The 22,909-nt window shown below is 48.3% G+C and overlaps 1 protein-coding gene across 1 annotated transcript; it reads right to left on the bottom strand.

Annotated features, from left to right (window-relative positions):
* Positions 1–9,207: 9,207 nt before the first annotated feature.
* RAB3A (RAB3A, member RAS oncogene family) lies at positions 9,208–18,579 on the bottom strand. Its single transcript, XM_083720710.1, has 5 exons — positions 18,286–18,579; positions 12,501–12,728; positions 12,084–12,202; positions 11,054–11,178; positions 9,208–9,833 (listed from the first exon to the last, which is right to left on the bottom strand). Exons 1-5 carry the CDS (start codon positions 18,493–18,495, stop codon positions 9,643–9,645), a joined length of 873 nt encoding a protein of 290 aa, XP_083576836.1. The 5' UTR covers positions 18,496–18,579; the 3' UTR covers positions 9,208–9,642.
* Positions 18,580–22,909: the final 4,330 nt, after the last annotated feature.

The following is a 22,909-nucleotide window of genomic DNA, read 5'->3' as shown; positions in this document are numbered from 1 at the left end:
TCGAACGGCAGCGGCTAGCCACATGCCAAGGTTGCAGGTTTGATCCCCGTATGGGACAACTGCATATTCCTGCCTTGCAGTGGGTTGGAAGAGATGATCCTCTGGGTCCCTTTCAACTCTAGAATCCCATACTTTCCTCGTTTCTAAAAACTTACTCAGCCTCCCAGCCCCACCACAGCCAAAGCCCCCTATTAAAATGCGAGAGCAACAGTGAGGCGCTCCCTGCTTGCGGTTCCCATCAGCCGGCACTCAGAGGTAGACTGCCTCTGTTGCTGGAGGTGCGGCCGCACCACTAAGCCCCAGCCCACTTCCCAAACTGGGAGAAAACCCCTTTGAAAAGCACCTGCCCCCCCTTGCCACATCAGACCCCCTTCAAGCGCTCGGCCTCCCCCTTTCCTCCACAGGGACTAGCAGCATGGAATGCTTCTCGTGATCAGAATTTTATTTCTTCACAACTCTCCTTGGTACCACGATATTGGGATTTCCTTTCCACCCCATAGCTTTTCATTGTTTTTGTTTTTTTAAGAAACTGAACTCATTTTGACACTTCCGACAGTTTTTTTTTTAAATACAGTACAGCATATATATATTTTTATATTTATATATATATATAATTTTCCCCATAGAAGTAAACTTCACAAAGAGAGAGAGAGAATGTTTTGTGTCTAAATATCCGCCAAAACGAAAATAAAACCCCAAAACCGTACGTAGCGTTTCCATGAAAAAAGAAAATGGGGGTTGTGGGATGGAGGGGTGAGGAATGAGAGAAAAAGGGGTTTTTTTAAACAGTGAGAGTTTGGTCGTTTGAGAAGATTGAAAGCCAGGAGTTCTCCAGGTGAAGCGGGGAAAGAGCGCTAGCGGGTCCAAGGGGGCAGGGGAAAAGCAACTTTTTCCCTCTCCTCCAGCACAACAGCCTCTTCCCCAACCTGGTGCCCTGCAGATGCCACCAGCCTTGGGCCAAAGCGGTTCGGGTTCATAGGAACTGCGCTCCAAGAAAAAACCTGGAATGGAGGGATGCAGGGAATGTAGAAGCTGGACAGGGCAAACCAGCCTTCCAGATGTTGGCTGGGCTCCCAACAGCTGGCTGCTGATGGGATCTGGAGCCCCAGCAGCACCCAAGGGGGCAACAAGTTCCCCCTCCCCGTGTTGGAAGGGAAGGCAAGAGGCAGAGCCCAAGTGAGCCCTGCTCCAGAGTAGGCCCTTTGAAACAGGCCGCCCGACGCCAGCCAATTTTGGGGTTACTCGGAGGCTGCATCTGAACTCTACGCGGAGAGGATACTGCAGTCACAGCTCCCCCTTCCACCCCAAAAACCTGGGAGCTGTAGTTTTCAGGGTGCCGAGAGCTCTTAAGAGACCCTCAATTCCCCTTAGGATTTCCAGGCGGGTTTTACTGCCTGCATTACGATCTCCGTTTTAGCGCTTGGGATTCTCCTTTTTACCCCGTCAGCATTTCCCAAAACTTGGGCTTCTGCGTGTTTTTCAGGACTACAACTCCCATCCTCCCTGGCTAGCAGGACCAGTGGGTCAGGGAGCATTGAAAGTCTAGCTTCTTCAGTATGCAGAGAGTTGGTAGGGGACGCCGATTCCCTTCGCAGAGCCTTCCGTTCCCCCCATTTGCTGGGAAGAGGGGGTGGCTCTGGAATTGGCTCTGGGGTGGAAATCTGTGCCTCCTATTTCCAGCTCTCGGCAGCCTTTACAAACCACGCTTCCCACAATCCTTTAGGAGCCTATGGCTGCTGAAAGTGCTGTTGCTATCAAAGGGTTAAAGGGTAGCAGAAACGCTCTAATCACTGAGCAGCTGGAGGTCATTAGGCTTCCAGGAACATGAGTTTGTATAAATAGTCTCCTGTGTGTTTGTTCTTCCCTTTCTCCCCTTTTTGGGCGTGTTTGCTGAGATGTGTGGTTCTTCGCCAGGGTTGTTTTTTGTTTTGTAAATAAACCTTATCTTTGAGTTACAAACCGCATGCTCCAAGACTCCTCTTTGAAAAGATACTGCCTCTCCTGCTCTTCAACTGCTGTGCGAAATACTCTGCTGTAGTGGGACTTGTGACGATGGAAGCGCACTGGGCATTTACATTAAACTAATTAAAGTTTAATGGGACAGGTTATGGGTGTTTGTACGTCAAGAAGGAGCTAAGGAGTGCAGTTCAGAGTGATTTATGCAAGGACTGGAGCGAAGTCAGAAGCGGTTGCCGACAACGAAAGCTTTCAAAAGCAGCTTGAGTCCTGCAATGTGCCTAGAAAAGTTTTAAACAGGCACTGAGCAGTTTGTACTCGCTGGAAGACGTCTTATTCCTCAAGGAGCCACCTCAGCAGCTGGGAGACGGTCTACAGGTGTGTGAGTATCGTTCCTAAGCCCCAGGGAGGATGGCAGAGTCCCAGGAAAGTTTTTCTGTCCCGTTTACGCGACTCAATGGGAAAAATTGGCAAGATTGGAAGGCTAGAGTGAGGGTTTGGTTGCAAGCAAAAGAGTTGTGGAGTTGTACTGAAGCACCGCCTTTACAGGCACCTGCAGACGCGTCTGCAGAAGACAAAGCAACAGCAGCAGCTTCACAGAAACGTGACAGGAAAGCCCAAGGTCTACTAGTTTTGGCAGTGGGACCAGAGCAAATGCCTTACGTTTCTGAGTTAAAGAACACGCATGAGGTCTGGACGGTTCTGCAGCGGCTAAATTCCAGAAACACTGCGGGGGCCAAGATCCATGCTACAAGATGTTTGTTTGATTTACGTCTCCAACCGGGAGCGTGTGTGAAAGAACATATTGCCAAAATGGTGTCTGCCTTTAATCAACTAAGACAGCTGGGCATTCCTTTCTCTATGGAGCAGCAGTCATACATATTGTTGTCTTCTCTTGATAAAAGCTATGAGACTCTAGCTCTAACCTTGGAAGCTATGCCTTCAACTGAATTAACCCTTGAATACATTTCATCTCGGCTTGCAGATGAACAGGATAAAAGGCAAAGAGAAAGAGGTTTGTCTTTAAAGGGGAGTTATGCTGTGCCTAAGAGTGTTGATGCTGAGTTTGAGCACACAGTAAATGCTTTTGCAGCTAGACACTGTTTTCGCTGTGGTTCCCCTTCCCATTTAATTAGGAATTGCACACGTGAACCTGGTCAAGACAGCACCAAGGCCGTTACCCCTAGTTACCAGACAAGGAGTTCCAGGGGACGTCGAAGAAGAGGAGGAGGTCGTGGCTACTCCCACAGCACACAGCACATGGCTTCAGTAATGGCGTTGATGCAAGGGCGTGGCCAAGGCAGCAATCTACGCTGGTTGATCGACAGTGGTGCATCTCACCACCTGGTGGCGCCATCTAGTGTCCGTTTCCAGAATTGCAGACATTTGCAAACCCTTAAAGTTGTGACAATGGCAGATTCAACTAAACGTTCCTTAGAGACCGTAGGCACAGTGTTCTTGAAATGTTTGCAAACAGAAATTGATGCCTACGTGCTAAAGGGATTGAAGGGGTGTATTTTGTCTGTGTCAGAACTTGATAGAAATGGGTTTAAAACTGTGTTTGAAAATGGGGTTTGCACTATTTCAAAGAATAACGTATCTCTTTTGCAGGTGGAATGCAGAGATGGGTTATATTATTTTGAGACAAGTCCAGATGAAGTTGAACAGGTTCATGCTGGTTGTGTGAACACGCCTACCCATAATTCTTGTGTCCATTTATGGCACCGCCGTCTGGGACATATTAATTTTCAGTATGTTAAAAGGCAACCTGAATTATCAGAAGGGTGCAAAATGAACAAATGTACTAAGTATTTGGATTGTACTGCATGCAAAAGGGCGAAGGTTCATAGATGCAGCTATCCCAGTTCAGATAGGAAATCTGACAAAGTATTCCAACTTGTGCATATGGACCTATGTGGCCCAATGCCTGTTGCTAGCATGGGAGGTTCGAGGTATGCACTGTGTCTCTCGGATGACAAAACAAAGGTTACATGGTTTTTTCCTCTCAAAACAAAAGCAGATACTGCAGAAACAGTTAAAAATTGGGTTCATGCAGTGGAACTTGAATTCGGTACTAGAGTACTTGCTTTTCAGACAGACAGAGGGTCAGAATTTACCGGGTCTGTGTTGCAGAATTTCTTTAAGAAAAAGGGAATTAAGCATCGTCTGTCTACACCTTATTCCCCCCAAGAAGGAGGCGTGGCCGAACGTAAAAACAGGGTTCTGCAAGAGTTGGCAAACTCTATGTTGTTTGATGCTAAACTCCCTCAAAGTTACTGGGCGGAAGCCTGGCAGGCGGCTACTCATATTCTGAACCGAGTATATAATTCGGTAATTGCCACTACCCCATATTTTGCTTTATATGGGAAGAAGCCCAAAATTAATTACTTTCGGGTGTTTGGATGTCCAGCCTATGTACTTATCCCAAAAGCGTTAAGGAAAAAGGGAGGTCCAAGGGCTAGGAAACTCATCTTTTGTGGGTACGAACCACACGCCAAATCTTGGAGGTTCGTGAACCCAAATGGGGATACTACAAAAGTGGTCCTCAGTAGGAGCGCTGAATTTTGTGAGCAATCTGGATGGACTCACTTACATGCTAACCCTGACATTTTGAGAGATGATTTAGGTATTTATGCTGAGAATGAAAGTCCAGAGAGTAGTGAGCCAGAAGAGGATGGTGCACATGGTTCAGATGCAGATTCTGACCAGGCACAAGGCCCTTCTCCTAAGGTAGAAAAGCCAGAATCTAGGAGTGTTCCAACATCGCCAGTCAGTAGGCCTAGCAGACAGCAAAAGCGAAGCAGGTCACCTGCAACACCAAGCCCAAGGGAGGTATCTAAACGGAGGTCTTTATCCCTAGAGGCACATCCAGGTATAAAGTCTGAGACAGATTCTGACAGCCAACGGTCAGAGGGGGCACAAGAGGAACAATTGCGCAGGTCAAATCGTGCCACAAAGGGCAAGCCGCCAGAGCGGTTTAAGGTGACAAGTGTATACGTAAATATGGCACAGTGTGAGCCAGGTAGCTATATGGAAGTACAACAGCTTCCAAGCTCAGAAGCCGTTAAGTGGCAGGAAGCAATGGAAAAGGAGATGGCTTCAATGAAGTCTCTCGGTGTGTTTACAAGTACAGAGCTTCCGAAAGGGCAACAAGCTGTAGGTTGTCGATGGGTATATCGTTTAAAGCCCACAACTACTGAAGAATTGCAATATAAAGCCCGACTAGTTGCAAAAGGGTTTTCGCAGCGCAAAGGTGTTCACTATTCTCAAATCTATGCACCTACTTCAAGATCAGAGTCACTAAGAATGCTTTTAGCCTCTTCAGCTAAGAAGGGAAATAAGCTGTTTCATTTTGATGTCAATGTGGCTTATTTAAATGCAGACTTACAGGAGGAAGTCTATATGACACCACCACCAGGTTTTGAAGGAGACAAGCCAAACCAGGTCTGGCGCCTACACAAATCCATTTATGGGTTGAAACAGTCCGCCCGTAATTGGAATTCCTGCTTAAACGATGCTCTAGAGAGCATGGGGTTCAGAAAGAGCGCAGCAGATGCGTGTCTTTATCTAAAAGGCTCGGGATGTGAACAAGAAGCAGTTTTGATATTTGTTGACGATTTATTATACAGTGGAAAGGATGATAAACTTGCACAACAATTTGCCACAAAGCTTGGAGAAAGGTTTCAGATAAAATCACTAGGCAATGTATCTGTTTATCTAGGAGTTAAAATTCAGCAAGATGAAAATGGGAACTATTGGCTCAGCCAAGAAGCTAAGATCCAGCAGTTGCTGGAAAGGTTTAAAATGGACAACTGTGCTGGCGTTAAAACCCCAATGGAGTTAAGTTACACAAAGGATGCTCAAGCCGAGCAACAGGCAGAGTTCTCTAATCCCGGGGTTTACCAGTCAGCGATAGGCAGTCTACTCCACATTGCACAGTGGACTCGGCCCGATATAACATATGCTGTCAACATGCTGTGTAGACAAGCTGAAAAACCATCAATGCATGCTTGGCAAGGAGTAAAAAGAGTTTTAAGGTATCTCCAAACTACCAAAAGGTTTCGCTTAAAACTATCAGCAGAGGGCAGCACACAACTTGAATGTTGGGCCGACAGTAGTTGGGCAGATGCTGGACCAGATAGAAAATCAGTGTCAGGAATGGCGATAAAATTTGGAAATGCACTAATTGGTTGGAGATCAAGAAAGCAGTCACTTATAGCTTTAAGTTCAACTGAATCTGAGTTCAATGCATTATCAGATGTATGTAGAGAACTGGAATTTTATAAGCAACTGGTACAAGAATTGTTTGGAGAATGTTCCCTACCTATCAGAGTATGGGAAGACAATCAACCTTGTATTAAACTAGCTAAATCAGGTCAATTCAAGGCACACACAAAACACTTGGATATCCGTTATCAAAATGTATGCCAAAGTGTAAAACAAGGTTTAATTGAACTAAAGTATTGTCCAAGCCAAGAAAATCTCGCAGACGGTTTTACGAAAGCTTTGGGTCCGCAATCTCATAAATGTTTCTGTTCAGGTTTAAATTTGAATTAAGGTTGGTACAGCTCAGTGTTACGAGCGAGAGGGGGTGTTGCTATCAAAGGGTTAAAGGGTAGCAGAAACGCTCTAATCACTGAGCAGCTGGAGGTCATTAGGCTTCCAGGAACATGAGTTTGTATAAATAGTCTCCTGTGTGTTTGTTCTTCCCTTTCTCCCCTTTTTGGGCGTGTTTGCTGAGATGTGTGGTTCTTCGCCAGGGTTGTTTTTTGTTTTGTAAATAAACCTTATCTTTGAGTTACAAACCGCATGCTCCAAGACTCCTCTTTGAAAAGATACTGCCTCTCCTGCTCTTCAACTGCTGTGCGAAATACTCTGCTGTAGTGGGACTTGTGACGATGGAAGCGCACTGGGCATTTACATTAAACTAATTAAAGTTTAATGGGACAAGTGCAACGGTGCTGCCTTGACTATTCAGTGCAGACGGGGCCAGAATCTGGCCCCCAACCCTGCAAAATGCAGAGAGCCAAAGCTAACAAATTCCCAATTGCAAATCAGCTGCAATAACACAAGCTGCTGAAGAACTCCTCAGCCTGGGGGTCTGGAAGATCAACAGGACTGGATCAGACTGGTGGACTTTACTGGGGAAGGTGGTTCCACAAAAGTGGACCTGTGTAGTTTGAAAACCCAAGTCTGGGGAACGGAGCCCTAAGTGGTCTGCGCCATCAAGGACCCAGACATGCTCCCAGAGGGTGTATGTCAGGGCAAAGAGGAATCCCATGTCGCTCAGGACTGTCAACACTGACTGGTAGCAGCTGTCCGGGGTTTCCAGTACAGTGCAGATCACAGAAACTGAACCTGGGACCCTTCCCTCCTGGAAGAAACTAAGATACTGGCCCTCATGGGCCAAACGGAAAGGATGGAGTTGCCCAGTGAACCCACTCTGGGAATTGTAGCTCCGTGAGGGGATGGGGGTCTCCAGGGATCTTTGGGGAGGGTTTTTGTAGTGCATTAAATGCTGTCCTACAGTTCCCTGGAAAGAAGAGTTGATTGTTAAACCGATTTGGGATTTGTAGCTCTGCGAAGGGAACAGCACCCTGAACAAACGACTATTCCCATGATTCTTTGGGGGGAGTGCGGGCAGCTGTCATTTTTAAAGTGGTGCGATACTGCTTTAAACATGGATTAATCCGAGGAGGAGTTTAGCGGCTGCTCCTTTTGCCAACCTCTCCTCCTCGGCCTGCCTTATTCTCGTTCATCTTAATAAATACGGTGGTGTTGTTTTTAAAAAAGAGAATAACCTACAAGCAACTGAAAAACCGTGTATGTTAACATTTTCTTTAAATAAATAAAAAAAACCCCAAACGCACGCTCACACGCACATGAAACATAAATAAAACCACCAGCAGCACAAAGCACAGCACGGCAAGAGGACCTCCAAACACACACACACACACTTCAGAGTCTACTTCTATTTACAGGGAACGGGCCTTGGGGATTGCATTTCCTTTTTCCTGTACACCAAGGAAGACGGGAGGAGGACTGGAAAGGGGTTTTCGCAGGGGAAAAGAAGGGAGAGAGAAAGAAAGACGCAAGCCATCCTCTGCAGGGCAGCAATGGGAATCGAGGAAAGCTCTCCTGGCGGCATTTTGGCGACGCCGGACTGGGAAGGAGGGTCTTTGCCCTCCCTGCCTAGCCAGCCAGCGAGGCCAAAGAGAGTCTGGGAAGCTGGGAGATCTGCGTCCAGACAAATTGGAGGCCAGGAGATCCCCGCAACTGCACATTGAGCTGTTTCCTAGATCTGAAAGCATACAGAGCCAGGCATCGTTTTCTACGCTGCCGAACGAGGCTTCAGAAGGGAGATCTGTTGGGGTTCCCAACTCCCTCGCTGACCGCTGGCCACACTGGCTAGAAGGTCAGGAGCTGGAGGGCCGCAGATGTCCTGCCCTGAAGATGCCACAACAGCCACACGCCGCCACTCCGGGAGGAAGAGAGATGAAGAGGACCGATTTGGGGGAGGAAGGACCCCCACAATTGCACAGCCGGAGGGGCAGGCACAGAAGCAGGTGTGGACCTCCCCGCTAGCGGCATTGCAGGACCAATCCTACTTTGGAGAGAGGGACCAAACGGGGAGGGCGGCAGCTGCAGAATTCAAACACGGGGAGTGAAGCAATTCGGCTTTACAAGAGTCAGACCGTTGGGTCTGTCTCACTCAGTATATTGTCTACACTGACCCGCAGTGGCCCTCCAGGCGGGGGGGGGGGGGCGTTGTTTCCAGCTCCACCTAGAGATACCACTGGGGACTGAGGACTGGAGGGCAGGCGCTCTATACTGAGCAACAGCCCAATTGCTGAAAAAGCCTCCGGTCTTTGTGTTTGATTTTAACGAATATGCCTTTTGAAGAATGAGGCCACTGGTCCATTTAGCTTAGCGCTGTGCTCATTAGCTGGCTGCAGCTCTCCGCTTTCTTTCCCCCAGCCTTACCTGGAGCCGAGACCAGGGACCGGAACAGGGAGAACTTCCTTCAGCACGGGAAGCAGCCGCTCTAACCGAGGAGTCAAACCCTCGCAGCAACGGCAGGTCCAAGCATGGGGTGCCTGCTCTGCTCTCTTCAACAAGACAGGGGGTGACACACAGAATGCATTGACAAAAGAACCAGCAAAGGAAGGTGAAAGAGGAGGAGGAAGAAAGAGAACAGCGGTGGACACCCAGATTTGCAAAACCAAGAACAACTACAAATCGAGAGGCGTGTGGTCCAATAAATAAATAAATAACATAACATAAAGAAGAACCCAGAACAGTGGAAACAGCTTCCTCTCGACGCTGACCACCCACCTCCCCAGCCCGCCCCACAAAGAAAAGACAATCCACAAAGAGAAGACAGGCAGGGGGCTGAATTCTCACCCCTCCCTTAAAGGAGAGCGAGGGGAGGTGGTTTGTTTTTAAGCTTTGACACCCCTCCTAGGTTTGGGGTCTCGTCCCCCCCACCCCCACCCCAAAAACCAACAACCCCACAAAGGATAAAGCAATGGGATGGGTCGATGGGGGTGGGGAGATGGCTAGGCCAGGACTCCATAGTTACTTGGGAGGTGGCGGGGGGGGGGGGGAGACATGAGGCAGGCAAGGAGGAAGGTGCGGCAGGAGGGGGGCAGGGGGAGGTTTGGGGGGCTCCGCCTGGGAGTCTCTTCAACAGGCACAGTCCTGGTGCGGGGGGGCTTGCTGGTCGGTCAGCTGCGGACCCTGCTTGGCCCCGGTGACGGCGGGGTCGGCCGTGTCCAGCGACTCAGACATCTTTTCGCAGATAATGTCCACCAGGCGCTCAAAGGTCTGCTTGACGTTGATGTTATCTTTGGCGCTGGCCTCAAAGAACTCGAACCCTGGCACAGAGGGGAAGGGGGGGGTTGCAAAAATGAAATAAAAGAATGAACACACAGAGAGAGACAGAGAGCAAGGGGGGGGCAGGAAATGCAAGAGAGCCCTGGAAGGAGAAAGAAGGATCTCAAAACGCCCAGCAGGACCTCCGACAAGGCAGAGACCCTCCTCCCTTGGCCAAGCACAAGAGGGGAGACAGAGAAACTGCCCCCACCCAAGGGCAAACATCTCTCATATCCCCCCCCCCTCATTCTTCTTCTTTCATTACCACATCATTAACACCATCCTCATCCTGAATTATTATTCTTATCATCATTATTATCTTCATGTCTGATTATTATTATTGTCATCATTATTATTGTAACTGTTAGCATTATTTCATTTATATGCAGCCAATCAGGGCTGCCCCCGACAAAACATTAAAAACACAACAAAGTGTCAAATGTTTTAAAAAACTTCCCCCCAGAGGGCTGCCCCGTGGAAGATGGGAGCTAGCTCTGGAGGGCAGAACCTGAACTCATGGCTTCAGGTTCCAAGAAAGGACTCAACATCAGGAAGAGCTTTCTGATTGTAAGAGGCGTTTTGTCAGCGGAAGGGTCTCCCTCCTTCCTTGGAGCTTTTGAAGCAGAGGTCGGGTGGCCCCTGGCCTGGGGTGGTTTGGTTGAGATGCCTGCATTGCAGGGGACTGGGCTGGACCCAGGACTCCCTTCCAACTCAAACAATTCTATCAATCACCATTAATTATTGTTATCATACCACTTAGTATTACAGTGGCACCTCGGTTTTTGAACGTCTCAGAAGTTGGACGTTTCGGATGTCAAACGCCAAAAACCTGGAAGGAAATGCTTTGGTTTTCGAAAGCTGTTCGGAAGTCAAACGGTCTTCCGGAATGGATTACGTTCGAAAACCGAGGTGCTCCTGTTTTTAGCCGCAGCCGCCACCAATTATTATTATTACCATAATGAAACATCATTTTTATTACTCTCCTCTCCATCGTTATTATTACACTGACACGCCCTTTTCCTCCAAAGAGCTCAGGCCGCTGCCCATGGGCCTCTCCCCCCGCCATTGGCACAACAACCCTGCGAGGCAGCCTAAGCCATCCTTGGCGGCTGAGAAGAAACCTTGCAACGCCCTGAAGCTTCTCCCCCTCCTGGATTCCTGCTTTCCACCTCTCTCTCATTTCCACAACCCCCAGAGCGCCTTCTTCTGGCTGCCGACTCACCCAGGTGCTCGGCCAGCTGGCGGCCCCGCTCCGACGAGACGACCCGCTCATCCTCCATGTCGCACTTGTTCCCCACCAGCAGGACCTGGGCATTGTCCCACGAGTAGGTCTTGATCTGGGTTGACCTGGTGGAGAGAAGGAAGCAGCAAGGGGAGTCATGGGAAGACTGTTGGGACAGCCAAAAAAGACCACTCACTGCCTGCCCTTCCTGCGGAGCTTTGAAGCCAGTGATGGCCAAACTCGGCCCTCCAGCTGTTTTGGGACTACAACTCCCATCATCCCTAGCTAACAGGACCAGTGGTCAGGGATGATGGGAATTGTAGTCCCAAAGCAGCTGGGGGGGGGCTTCCAATGACTGGACTATGTGCTTCAGAAGCTGAGAGCTCTCTGCCCTCCATTGCCCCCATCTGGGCTAGCAAAGGGCAGCCTTAAGTCTCTTTCTCTCCCAAAGTCACACTTCTGTCTTGCCCACACTCAGGGTGGATTTGATTTAAATCAAATCGATGTAAATCATTAATCAGTAAGACTTGATTCAAATCACTAGTCAGTAAGACTTGATTCAAATCACTTTTTTTACAGAAAGACTCATTCTTGCTGGTATAATCTTAATACAACCAGAGGAAGGCTTCCTTTTTGGAATAATAAATTTTCAGAGTTGTTTTTTACAGATATATCAAAAATTACTGATTTGGTTATACTATTAGAAACACAGATAATTATGAATTTATGGCGAGGTTTAATAAGTCAGCAGTTTATATTTGGACAACTTTTCTGCTGTACTTGGTTGGAAGGAGGAAAATAATCAATTCCTTAATAACAGTTTAAACAATTTATTTAACTAGAACAATAACGTTATAGCATATACACGGAAAAATATGGTATATCTTGGTATTGTTACAGTGAGGCTAATATTGGATTATAATGGAAAATTAGTAAAAATTATTATCAAAAAGATGAATAATAGTCCAGAGGCTGGTGACAACCCCTCCCACCCCCAGGGTCTCCTCCCCCCCCCCCCCCCGGGACTCACCAGTCCTGGACGGCGTTGAAGGACTCCTCGTTGGTGATATCGTACATCAGGATGAAGCCCATGGCTCCCCGGTAGTAGGCGGTGGTGATGGTCCGGTATCGCTCTTGCCCGGCCGTGTCCTGGGGAAAGGCCAAGAGAGGCTGTTACGGAGGGGCCCGGCAGGATCAGGCCCCCAATTCTGTCCCAACATCAACTCTTTCTTGGCGGAGAAATGGGGCTCTTTCAGTCACATTGAAAGATCACACCTGAAGGCAGCTCTGTTTGGGTAAGCTTTTAATCTCTGATGTATTACTGTATTTTAATATTTGGTTGGAAGCTGCCCAGAGTGGCTGGGGGTATAAATAATTTATTATTATTATTATTATTACTTCTTCTTTCCCTTAGCGAGCGACCCTGCGAGACGGGCCCTTTTCTTACCCAGATCTGCAGCTTGATCCGCTTGTCGTTGCGGTAGATGGTCTTGACTTTGAAGTCGATGCCGACGGTGCTGACGAAGGCGGGCGTGAAGGAGTCGTCGGCGTAGCGGAAGAGGAAGGAGGTCTTGCCGACGCTGCTGTTGCCGATGATGAGGATCTTGAACATGTAGTCAAAGTTCTGGTCGGAGGACTCTTTCTGGCCATAGCGGGCGTCAGTGGCGGAGGCCATCTGGGGAGGGAGGGAGGGCAGGCAAGGCGGTGAGACACGGGGGGCCGGCCGGGGTGACCCTCGCTAGCACCCCAGGAGACACCCGTGGAAGCCAGAAAGGATTAAAGAGAAACCAAAGCAAGAGCTCATGCGCTCTCTGTGGGGCTCCCTTGGAAGGTGACCCAGAAACTGCAACTAATCCAAAATGTGGCAGCTGGACTGGGGACGGAGAGGAGACCACATAACACCAGCCTTGAAAGACCTACATTGGCTCCCAGGACATTTCCGAGCACAATTCAAAGGGTTGGTGCTGAAAGTCCTCAACGGCCCAGTCGACCTGAAGGAGCACCTCTACCCCCATCATTCAGCCTGGACACGGGTCCATCTCCCAAGGGCCTTTTGGCGGTTCCCTCCCTGCAAGAAGCGAGGTTGCAGGGAAGCAGGCAGAGGGCCTTCTCGGTGGTGGCGCCCGCCTTGTGGAACACCCTCCCCATCAGATGTCAAGGAGATAAACAACTACCTGACTTTTAGAAGGCATCTGAAGGCCGCCCTGTTTAGGGAAGTCTTTAAGGTTTAATGTTTTAACGTGTTTTTAATATTCTGTTGGGAGCCACCCAGAGTGGCAGGGGTAACCCAGTCATATTGATAAATTCTCATCATCAACATCATTATTATTAGAGATCAGTTTCTCAAAGGAGCCTCCCTCAAAGGGCTGTTTTGAGAGTAAAATGGGCAAAAATAAAATAGTAACGATAACAAGGCTCCCAGCCTGTCTTTCCCCCTTATCTTAACTATGCAAAAAAGGACCAGCGTTATTAATGGTGCAACAGACTGGGAAGAAAACGAAACCCAGTTTCCGTTCCACATCCACCTTCCCCCACCCCCTCCTGCAATGCAGCTCAAATGCGAGCTGGCAAAAAATGCTTGCAGAGGGGAGAAATAATAACGAATATGTGGTTATTAGTCAAAGTGACACCCAGAGAACGGCCTTCTGCTGGGGGGAAATATCTATGCGAAGGAAAACAAGACGGCAAAGACGGAAGCCTGTTCGGCTCCCTTTTCAAATCCCATCGTTCGTTGCTGTGTTTTGCCGTGCACCATAAAAAAATACAGCATCTCTACCTCTTTAAATACATGCATGTATTACAGTTGCAAACGTCGGTGGGGATGCATCAACTGCAAGGCAAGTTTTAAGAATCGGGAACGAAGACAAGGATTGTTCATTTCCGGCCGGGGGCTTTCCACGAATCCGTCGCCATCTTTTCTGATCGAGCCCACCCCATCTCATTCGCCCACTGCCCCAGATCCCTTTCTAACCCTGTTGGATTAAAACAGCTGAGCGAAATCAATAAGCAAATCTCTCTTTGCGGGCAGCATACACAAAATGCTGCTTCTGGCCAGATTTCCCCGGGAGGGTGGGGAGGGCCGCAGCCCTATTAAACGGCCCTTCAACCCGCACGCTTTGTTCCACGGCCTACTTTTCCTTCTGCATAACCCTTTTAGCTAATTAAATGGCCAGCCGCTCGCATCAGGCAAATCTTGGGGCCGCTGAGCCGTTCCTACAGGAGGCGTCAAGGCGACCTAAACCGGTATTTTATGGGAGGGGGAGACACATTTGCACACTCAGGCCGGGGAGGATGAAATAAATAAAAAAAACAGATCCTAGTTAGCGGTATTTTCGTGTATCAGGGAGGGCAGGGGGGGTCCCCAAGCTGCATTGGGAAGGATGCGCCCCCCGGTTCACCCCAAACCTCCAGGAATTTTAATTCTGGCAAAGAAGCTAAACTCCAAAAAAGGATAACAAGGAAACAGGATTAAGTGAGATCAAGGCAAGAGACAGGCAGCTTGCTTTTGCCAATGCAAAACTCCTTATTTCCTTCGAAGAAATGGAGAGATGCCCCCCCCACAAATGATTGACAACTTGCGCCCCCCCATTGCCTGCCTGTTTGTGGCATGCAGGATTGACACCCCCCAGGAAAAAGGGTGACTAATTTGGGAAGAGTCTTGACACGGGAAGAGGGCTGATCTGCCTTTTTCTCAAGCCCTGACTGCAGTGGGGTGTCAATGTGGCGCCCCTCCTTCAGATACCTTTGGACTACAAAGCCCATCATCCTTCTCCTTCAGCAGCACTGGCCGATGGGAGTTGTAGTCCCAAAACGCACCAGATATTCTTGCACATCGACTCACACTTTCCCCCTTTCTTCCCAGCAAGGGAGAAAAAAACCGTGCCTTTGTGAGCAGGCAAAGGAAAAGAAGAGCCACGTTTTCCTGCGTCAGAGGAGGCGGTCCGGAAAGCTAAATTTGCCCACGCGGGATGTTCTGTCCCTGGTATCGGGAACAGGCTGCCTGCCGGCTGCGATCCTGCGGGGTCTGCTTCCTTCTGCAACCCCGACGGCACACACAGAGGGGTGAAAGAAGCTGTCTAATGTGGAATCCAGACCAGCTTGCCCACCTAGATCAGTAATGCCTACTCTGACTGGCAATGGCTTCCCAGATGGATGAACATGGGACCTGAATGCAAAGCAACTGCATTCAAACTTTCATGGGGGGCAGGAAACGCCCTGCTTTCAGCTCCCTCCCCACCCAGAATGGGGACCCCCACCCACTGATCTTGCTTACGGGAGGTTATCAGGGTGGTTCACAGAATAAAATCAAAATATAAAAATACATAAAATCAAAACAACAACATATCCATGATAACAACAATATTACATGTCTCCTCTTCCAAGGGTGAATGAAATAAGATTACAGCCGTTTCACTGCATAACTCACATCTGCCCCAACAATTGTTCTGATAACAATGATAATATTATTTGCTCTGTATCCCATATTTCCTCTGAGGATTACTCGATATAGAGATCTCCTCTTCCAAGGATGATCAAAATAATATTATGGTTATTTACTGCATAACTCACATTTGCTGTAAGAATTGCTGTAATAATCATAATATTGTAATTTGTTGTGTATTCCGTATTTCCTCTGAAGATTACTTACATATTAAAGTTGTTTATTACATATCCGTAATTATGTAATTATTCCACTTCAACTAGGCCTTTGGCTGATTTTGCTCTCGTTTTTATTTTTATTCTGCATGTTGTGCTTTTATATTGCAATTTTATCTTCTGAACTGCCCTGAGATCTGTGGTTATCAGGTGGTATACAAATTTACTTAATAATAAATATATTTATTGCCTTGCGCTAGCCCACCACTCCTCCAAGAATCCCTCTAATAATGCAGAAAACAACTATTCTACTTATTATGCAGCGTCTCAAACATTGTAAATATTTGTTGCATTTCCTCCAGGATGCTTAAGTTGCTCCCACCCTCCCCTTCCCCATTTCATCATCACAACAACCCTGTGAGGCAGAACAGGATGAGAAGACACTCAATGGCCTCCAAGGTCACCCGGCGCATGTCTGAGCGTCGATTTGAACCCGGGCCTCTCCGGGGCCCTCGTCTACCTTGCTTCCCCCTATCCTGCCCTCCCCGCCGGCCCTGCGTGACCCCAAGGGCCACATTGTGCGCTGTGCAATTGTCCCGAGGGCTGCATGGGTAAGTGGGGCCAGGAGCGGGAGGAGCCACTGCTGCAAATCTTGCCTCCAAGAGGCCTGGTCCGAGTTTGAGAGAAACATTCCAGCCAGTCCAAAACCAAGAGGAGGGTGCCAAGGGCCTGGTAATAGAGGCCCCGGGGCCGCATGTGAGATTCGATCTAATCCTGCCAAATACAAACTAACAGCCAACAACAACGGAGGCGGATGCTCAAGCAGCAGGGCCCCACCTCTTTGTCCGCAGATAGACTGCTCCTGAACAGGGGGCTCTGCCTGAGCCACCCACAGGCCGTCTGCTCCTCCCCACACATTTGGTTCACACACACACACCCAGCCCACCCAGGCAGGGCCAGATTGAGGTTTGATGAGGCCCTCAGCTCCTGAAGGTAACGGGCCCTTTCTATGTCCAGCTGTCCTTTGTCAACATCAAACTGTCGCTGTTTTTGGTGCTGAATATATGCTATATGGTCACTGATGAACCTAATAGCTATCCCAAGCCATTTGCACATCTTGCCCTGCAACCAGTCCATGCAGAATGTCGGCACCCTATATATAGAAAGGAGCAAAGCAGGGATATTTGAGGGAGCAGGCGAGGCCCATGACTTACATCCGTGGAGCCTGCACAACACAAAACACGGTTTCTGGATGTAGGTTTTATTTCATTTGTTTGTTATCTAATATTTTGGAAATGGACATCCGGTTTTTTCTCCCTTTAATTTTTTGGGGGCCGCCAAGAGAGTGGGGCCCTAAGCTAGAGCTTGAGCTTTGACGTAAATCGGGCCCTGCACCCAGGCCACCAGCCACCATCAGCCCCGGTCCCCGCAGAAAAGACGTCGATCTTGGCGACATCGATAGGGCCCAGCTTCCTGGTTGCCCCTGGCACCCGGGCATCAATCATTTATACGCCAGGCGTTGTGTGGCAGCCCTTTGGCCTGGACGGCCGTCCATCAACAGGACACACACTCCGTTCTCCCCCTGACAAATCTGATCCAGTTGCAAATGGATGAAAAGCAAGAGGATAGGAGGTGGAATTGCAAAAAAGGGGGTACATCCTGGAAGCAAGGGATGTATGCAATGCTTCAATAGGTCTACTCCGAGTAGGGCTAACGCTGGCCCAGTCCATTCCATTTTCTCTCCTTCCCGTGCAAAAGGCAAGGCAAGCACCCAAAATCATCATCTCCTTGCCTACATTCAATGCTGCATCGCTCACCCCCGAAAAGCACGCAGTGGGTTGCAATTATGGTCTGCCAAAGGGGGTGGGGTGGGGAGAGGATCCAAAAAACGTGAATCAATTGCCTCTCTCCGCCTTGATTTTTCGTTTTTTAGCTTTGCGACTGGCAAGCTCTCTCTGCATCAGAGGAATTGGAAAAGGGGGCAGAGGGAGAAAGAAAAAACCATCTTAAGCTCGTTCTTGTCATCCGAAAGGTGAGCTCCTGCCAAAGCGATTCGGATCCAGCTCATTACAAAACGCAGAGGTTTGGGAAGGGGTTTTTTGCTTTTTTGAGTTGAGGTTTTTGCTTTTTTTTGCAAAAAGCAGCCTCCCTCCCCCCCCCATTGCAAATAAGGCCCACCAGATCTGGCTCCTTTTCCAACCTGCGCTTCTCGCTCCCCCTCCCGCCCCCGTCCCTCCTTTCCCAATCCGCCTGTTTACCATCTGCATCACCGAAGCCTCTTTTGCCAGGCCAGCATTTCCAGCTTAGCCCATCGCCGCCCATTGCAAGGAAATTCATAATAAATAAAAAAAAAAGGAAAGCACCGCTCCCGTTAGCAAGCCAGCATCATCCCTGACCAAAACATTTTTAATGATCTTTTTGGTTAAAGAATCCAGCGCTTTAGGCTTGGCTTTTTTTCTTCCCCCCCCCCTGCAATTTTGCATCTTGCATGTGTCAAATGAAGGTTACCAGCCCCCCCCAGAGACGCGTTCTTTCGCATGCAATGCAGGGATGCAAAAGGTGCAATGCACGAAAGGTGAAAAGACGGCCTCGGGGGGGTGCCAAGCTGGGGGGGGTTGCCCAAGGCGCGCACTCACCTCGGGAACGCGCTTCGGGTCTAGCAGCAAATGCAGCAGGAGCAGCACAAGCGGCGCGAGGCGACGGCACCTGCCTGCAGAACCCGGGCTGACGTCACCGGCGCTCCGAAAGGGGAGGGCGGCTATGCAAATAGGGCGGGTGACGTCAGGGAGCAAGGCGCCGCCTCCGCCTTCGCAGCTCCTGGAGGCGGGATCGTGGGAAGCTGCCATCCCGCCACGCGATTGGTGGATCGCCTAGGATTGGCAGCCCCGGAACCAGCTCGCTTGAAGCCCAGCGGGGCTGATTTCTAAGGAGAGAGAAGCCTCGCGAGATTTCTTTCTCCCGCCATTTTTTCCCTATGGCGAAGCAAATCACGTGACCCTGAGGGAAAATTATTTATTCTTAAATTCTATTTTTATTCGAGGGCTATTAAGCTATTAAGCCCTCGAATCAATGCTGGTCATGAGGAGGATTTATTTATTCTTAATTCTGTTTTTATTCAAGGGCTATTAAGCCCCCTCAGAGTCATTTAAATGCTGGTCATCCAGAAATAAATTACGTAAATCAGAATAAGAAAGACCAGAGGGGAATTTCCGACCAATTTTTCACCCCAGGATAGTCTGCTGTTGTGCTTTTCTGTTCAATTATCACCATGATTTTTATCTCACAAAAAATGCTCATGTGACGTTTCAGACAAAAATAAAATAAAATACCACATATAGAAGCCCACTGGTGTCAAAGCAATTATATAATCCACAAATCTATGAGGAACGATGCTGGAGATTTTTCTGGCCATATAAGATCAATTATGGATTGAGGGTTTTTTTAATAATAAAAATATCAAGCCAAATACACGGTTATTGCTGCTGTTATGATGAAAACATCCATCTTTCAACATGGCAGCCCTTAAAACTTTGGAACTCCCTGCCTCTTGACAAAATTTACATTTTATTCTGGGTTTTATTTGATGCCTTAATGTAGCTTGTCAACCACTTTGAGAGTCTTTCCTTAAAAACATAAAGAGGTATAGAAATGAAATTAATAATATGATGCCAACATTATTACATCACTCGTATTAGCTTTCAAAAGCTTCCCCCCCAATTTTATCTGTGTTCCATTGATAATTTCTTTTTTAAAGAAAAATATTGTATTTTCCCCATTTCTCATTTTACAGTGTTTCTACCTCCCTCCTCCGCTCTCTGCGGTTCCTTGTTTTATATCACCAGTTCCAACCTGTTTATAAATGTAATCTTTTTGCTCTCCAGAAGTTTATTTTTTACGCCTCGTGTTTATGTCAACCCTGCTAAAGTTTTTAATCGCTTACAGGAAGAACACTATCTGTTGTTATAAGAAAAAACACTGCTCCTTTTTGGTACCCAAGAGCCAATATAGAGTCCTTATTGTAGGGCTGACCAAAGTTGTTGAGCTTTTAAGGATTGAAGAGTTGTTGAACTTTTTATACAATTTTACACCAAAGTTGTTGAGCTTTTAGGATTGAAGAGTTGTTCAGCTTTTTTTGCTTTTTTGGGGATTTGACCCCAGGACATATACTGCCATGGGGGCCGGATTATTATTATTATTATTATTATTATTATTATTATTATTATTATTATTAATTTATACCCTGCCCATCTGGCTGGGCTTCCCCAGCCACTCTGGGCGGCTTCCAAAAAAATTAATATTAAAATACTATAATACATCAAACATTTAAATCGACCGGCGGGCAGGATGAGGCCCCCAAAATGGACTTTGGACATTCCTGCATACAAATACTGCAAGGAATTTATGTATAAATTGGGGGGGGGTTGCCCCTCCAGCAGATCTCCTGCACATGCAGCCCACTCCCAAAACCAGCACCATCACTTTTGTGACTTGTCCCCACAAAACACTTCATTGCCGTTTCTTCCTGTCTATTCAAAGGGCCTTTGCTGCACCCTACCAAATGATCAATGTCTCTCTGTACTGGCTCCCTGGGGAAACTTCAGAAAGTCCTCTAGACCTGGGAGCTCAGCTCCTCAGCAGCCCCTCGGCCCGAGGGATCATCCCTGGCCTCCTGAGACCTGAGGGCCAGACAGGCAGCCATGCCAGAAAGAACAAGCCCAGATGGAGACAAAAGGGTGGGATGAACTGGGCTGGGAAACAGGGAGATGGAAATATCTCTTTTGTTCCACTTGATGGGTGTTTGGTGGAGGGCAAGGGGAACCGTGGGGCAGGGTCCAGGATGCTCAGATTACGGCCACCAGACCTCCCCTTTCATGATGCATTAGTGATGTAGTTTGGGGGATGTAACATGGGGATTAAAAGGTAAAGGGACCCCTGACCATTAGGTGCAGTCATGGCCGACTCTGGGGTTGCGACGCTCATCTTGCTTTACTGGACGAGGGAGCCGGCGTCCAGCTTCCGGGTCACGTGGCCAGCAGGACTAAGCCGCTTCTGGCGAACCAGAGCAGCGCATGGAAACGCCATTTACCTTCCCGCTGGAGCGGTACCTATTTATCTACTTCCGCTGGTGTGCTTTCGAACTGCTAGGTGGGCAGGAGCAGGGACCGAGCAACGGGAGCTCACCCCGTCATTGCAGGGATTTGAACCGCCGACCTTCTGATCGGCAAGCCCTAGGCTCAGTGGTTTAACCCACAGCGCCACCCGCGTCCCTGAAATGGGGGATGGGGATGAGCAGCTAATAAAAGTTTGGGTTCTCTTTTGTTTGGGGCTGCCATCTTGTTCCACCTTCTGGCAGGTGGGAGTCCTGTCCTGACAGTCTTCAATCAAGACCAAGGCGACTGGCTGCTGTTTTGCTCTGGGATTCCTGGCTGGGGTCCTTGTTTTTTGTCCAAGGGAGCCCTCAGATTTCTCCCTTAACACACACACTCCAGAGGGAGGCAGGTCTACAGCAGAAATCCTGTCTGCCAGGATACCTGTGGCTGGGTTTACCTGGCTATTAATGGATTTACCTGGAGAGCCTGGCCCTCCCTTTGTGATGACAAATTCTGAATTTCTGAGTCCAGCTCTCCGGCTCCCCTTTTCCCCTTCAGGCAGGATTTGGGAGCAGGGAGACATGGGGGAAGCTTCTCCCCTTTCCATCCAAACTGCAGAGGAATAGTTGAGGTCCCGGAAAGAGTCCAAAGGGCTTCAGGATTGCTCGCCTGTACTATTTCAGACACGCGGTTGATATACTTAGGTATGTGTCTGCCTGGAACGTTTATGAACATTTATTTTACGCCTTAGACCTTCTGATTCTCATAACATTAGTTATGCTTCCTAAGTAGCCCTTGAGCATCACCTGAGTCGCAGCATCACTTGGGCTTGGCGCTTGCTGGTCATTTTCTGACAGAAATCTTTCCTCCTTTTAATCAAATAACTCTAGTACTTTATTAAACTGGTTCTTCTGTGTCTCTGGGTGCGTTTCTGGGTGGAATTTCACTTGGTGTCACGGCGCTGCCACCAATTAATATGGGCACAACAGCCCTTTTCCCCTTGCGCTGTTGGGCTCTTCTCTCACTTCAAAATGGAGCACCTCCTCACAGAACACCACTTCTGTTCAACTTGATGTTTTTCTTTCTCTGCTTCAACTTCAGCCACTTCCAGTCTTAGTCTCCTCATCTCTCCTTCAGTCTGAGGATTTTCCTCAGATGCAGCATCTCTGCACTGGGTCACCCTGAGTCTCTGGCTTGGCGCTTGCTGGTCATTTTCTGACAGGAATTTTTCTCCTTTTAATCAAATAACTCCAGTACTTTATGAAACTGGTTGTTCTGTGTCTCTGGGTATGTTTCTGTGTGGAATTTCACTTCGTATCACGGCGCTGCCACCAATTAATATTAATAATACCTTAGACCTTATAATTCTCATAACATTAGTTATGCTTAATAGTCCTTGAGCATCACCTGAGTTGCAGCATCGCTCAGCCAGCACAAAAAGAGTTTGTTCTCTTTCGTTTTTAGTACAGGTTGCAGAATTTTCCCGCCTGGCTTTCCCCCCTCCCTTTCTCTGCTTTTTGCCTCAGAGAAATGGCAGCACTTCTCCATTCAGATTCTGGAGTTTCCCGCCTTTCTCCCTTTCACAATGGCTGCCCAGACCGGCCGGTTTGGGGGAGTCTGTGGCCCAGAGAAGCAAAAAACGCTTTTCCTGCCCCAGCTTGGTTCCAACCTTTTATTTTCCTCAAGGATGTCCGAAAGAGAAAAGGAACATAGAGAGTGTTATTACTAAGACGGAGAAAACTTTTGCTCAGTTTCCAAAGGAGAGGACAGCAGCATTAGAAGAGATGGGTCAGGTTGCAAAGGCTTGGGAATATGGCGACGGCCCTTTTTCCCTTGGCGCCCTTGGGCCCGTTCTCTCACTTCAAAATGGAGGGCCCACCTCACCGAACACCACTTCTGCTCAACCTGATGTTTTTCTTTCTCTGCTTCAACTTCAGCCAGTTCCAATCTTAGTCTCCTCATCTCTCCTTCAGTCTGAGGATTTTCCTCAGGTGCAGCATCTCTGCACTGGGTCACCCCGAGTCTCTGGCCTGGCGCTTGCTGGTCATTTTCTGACAGGAATTTTTCCTCCCTTTAATCAAATAACGCCATTACTTTATGAAACTGGTTCTTCTGTGTCTCTGGGTGCGTTTCTGGGTGGAATTTCCCTTCTTGTCACGGCGCTGCCACC

This window comes from Podarcis gaigeae (assembly GCF_964106915.1).
Source record: "Podarcis gaigeae genome assembly, chromosome: 18".
NCBI classification, from domain to species: domain Eukaryota; kingdom Metazoa; phylum Chordata; class Lepidosauria; order Squamata; family Lacertidae; genus Podarcis; species Podarcis gaigeae.
This window is presented reverse-complemented; position numbering and strand designations above follow the sequence as displayed.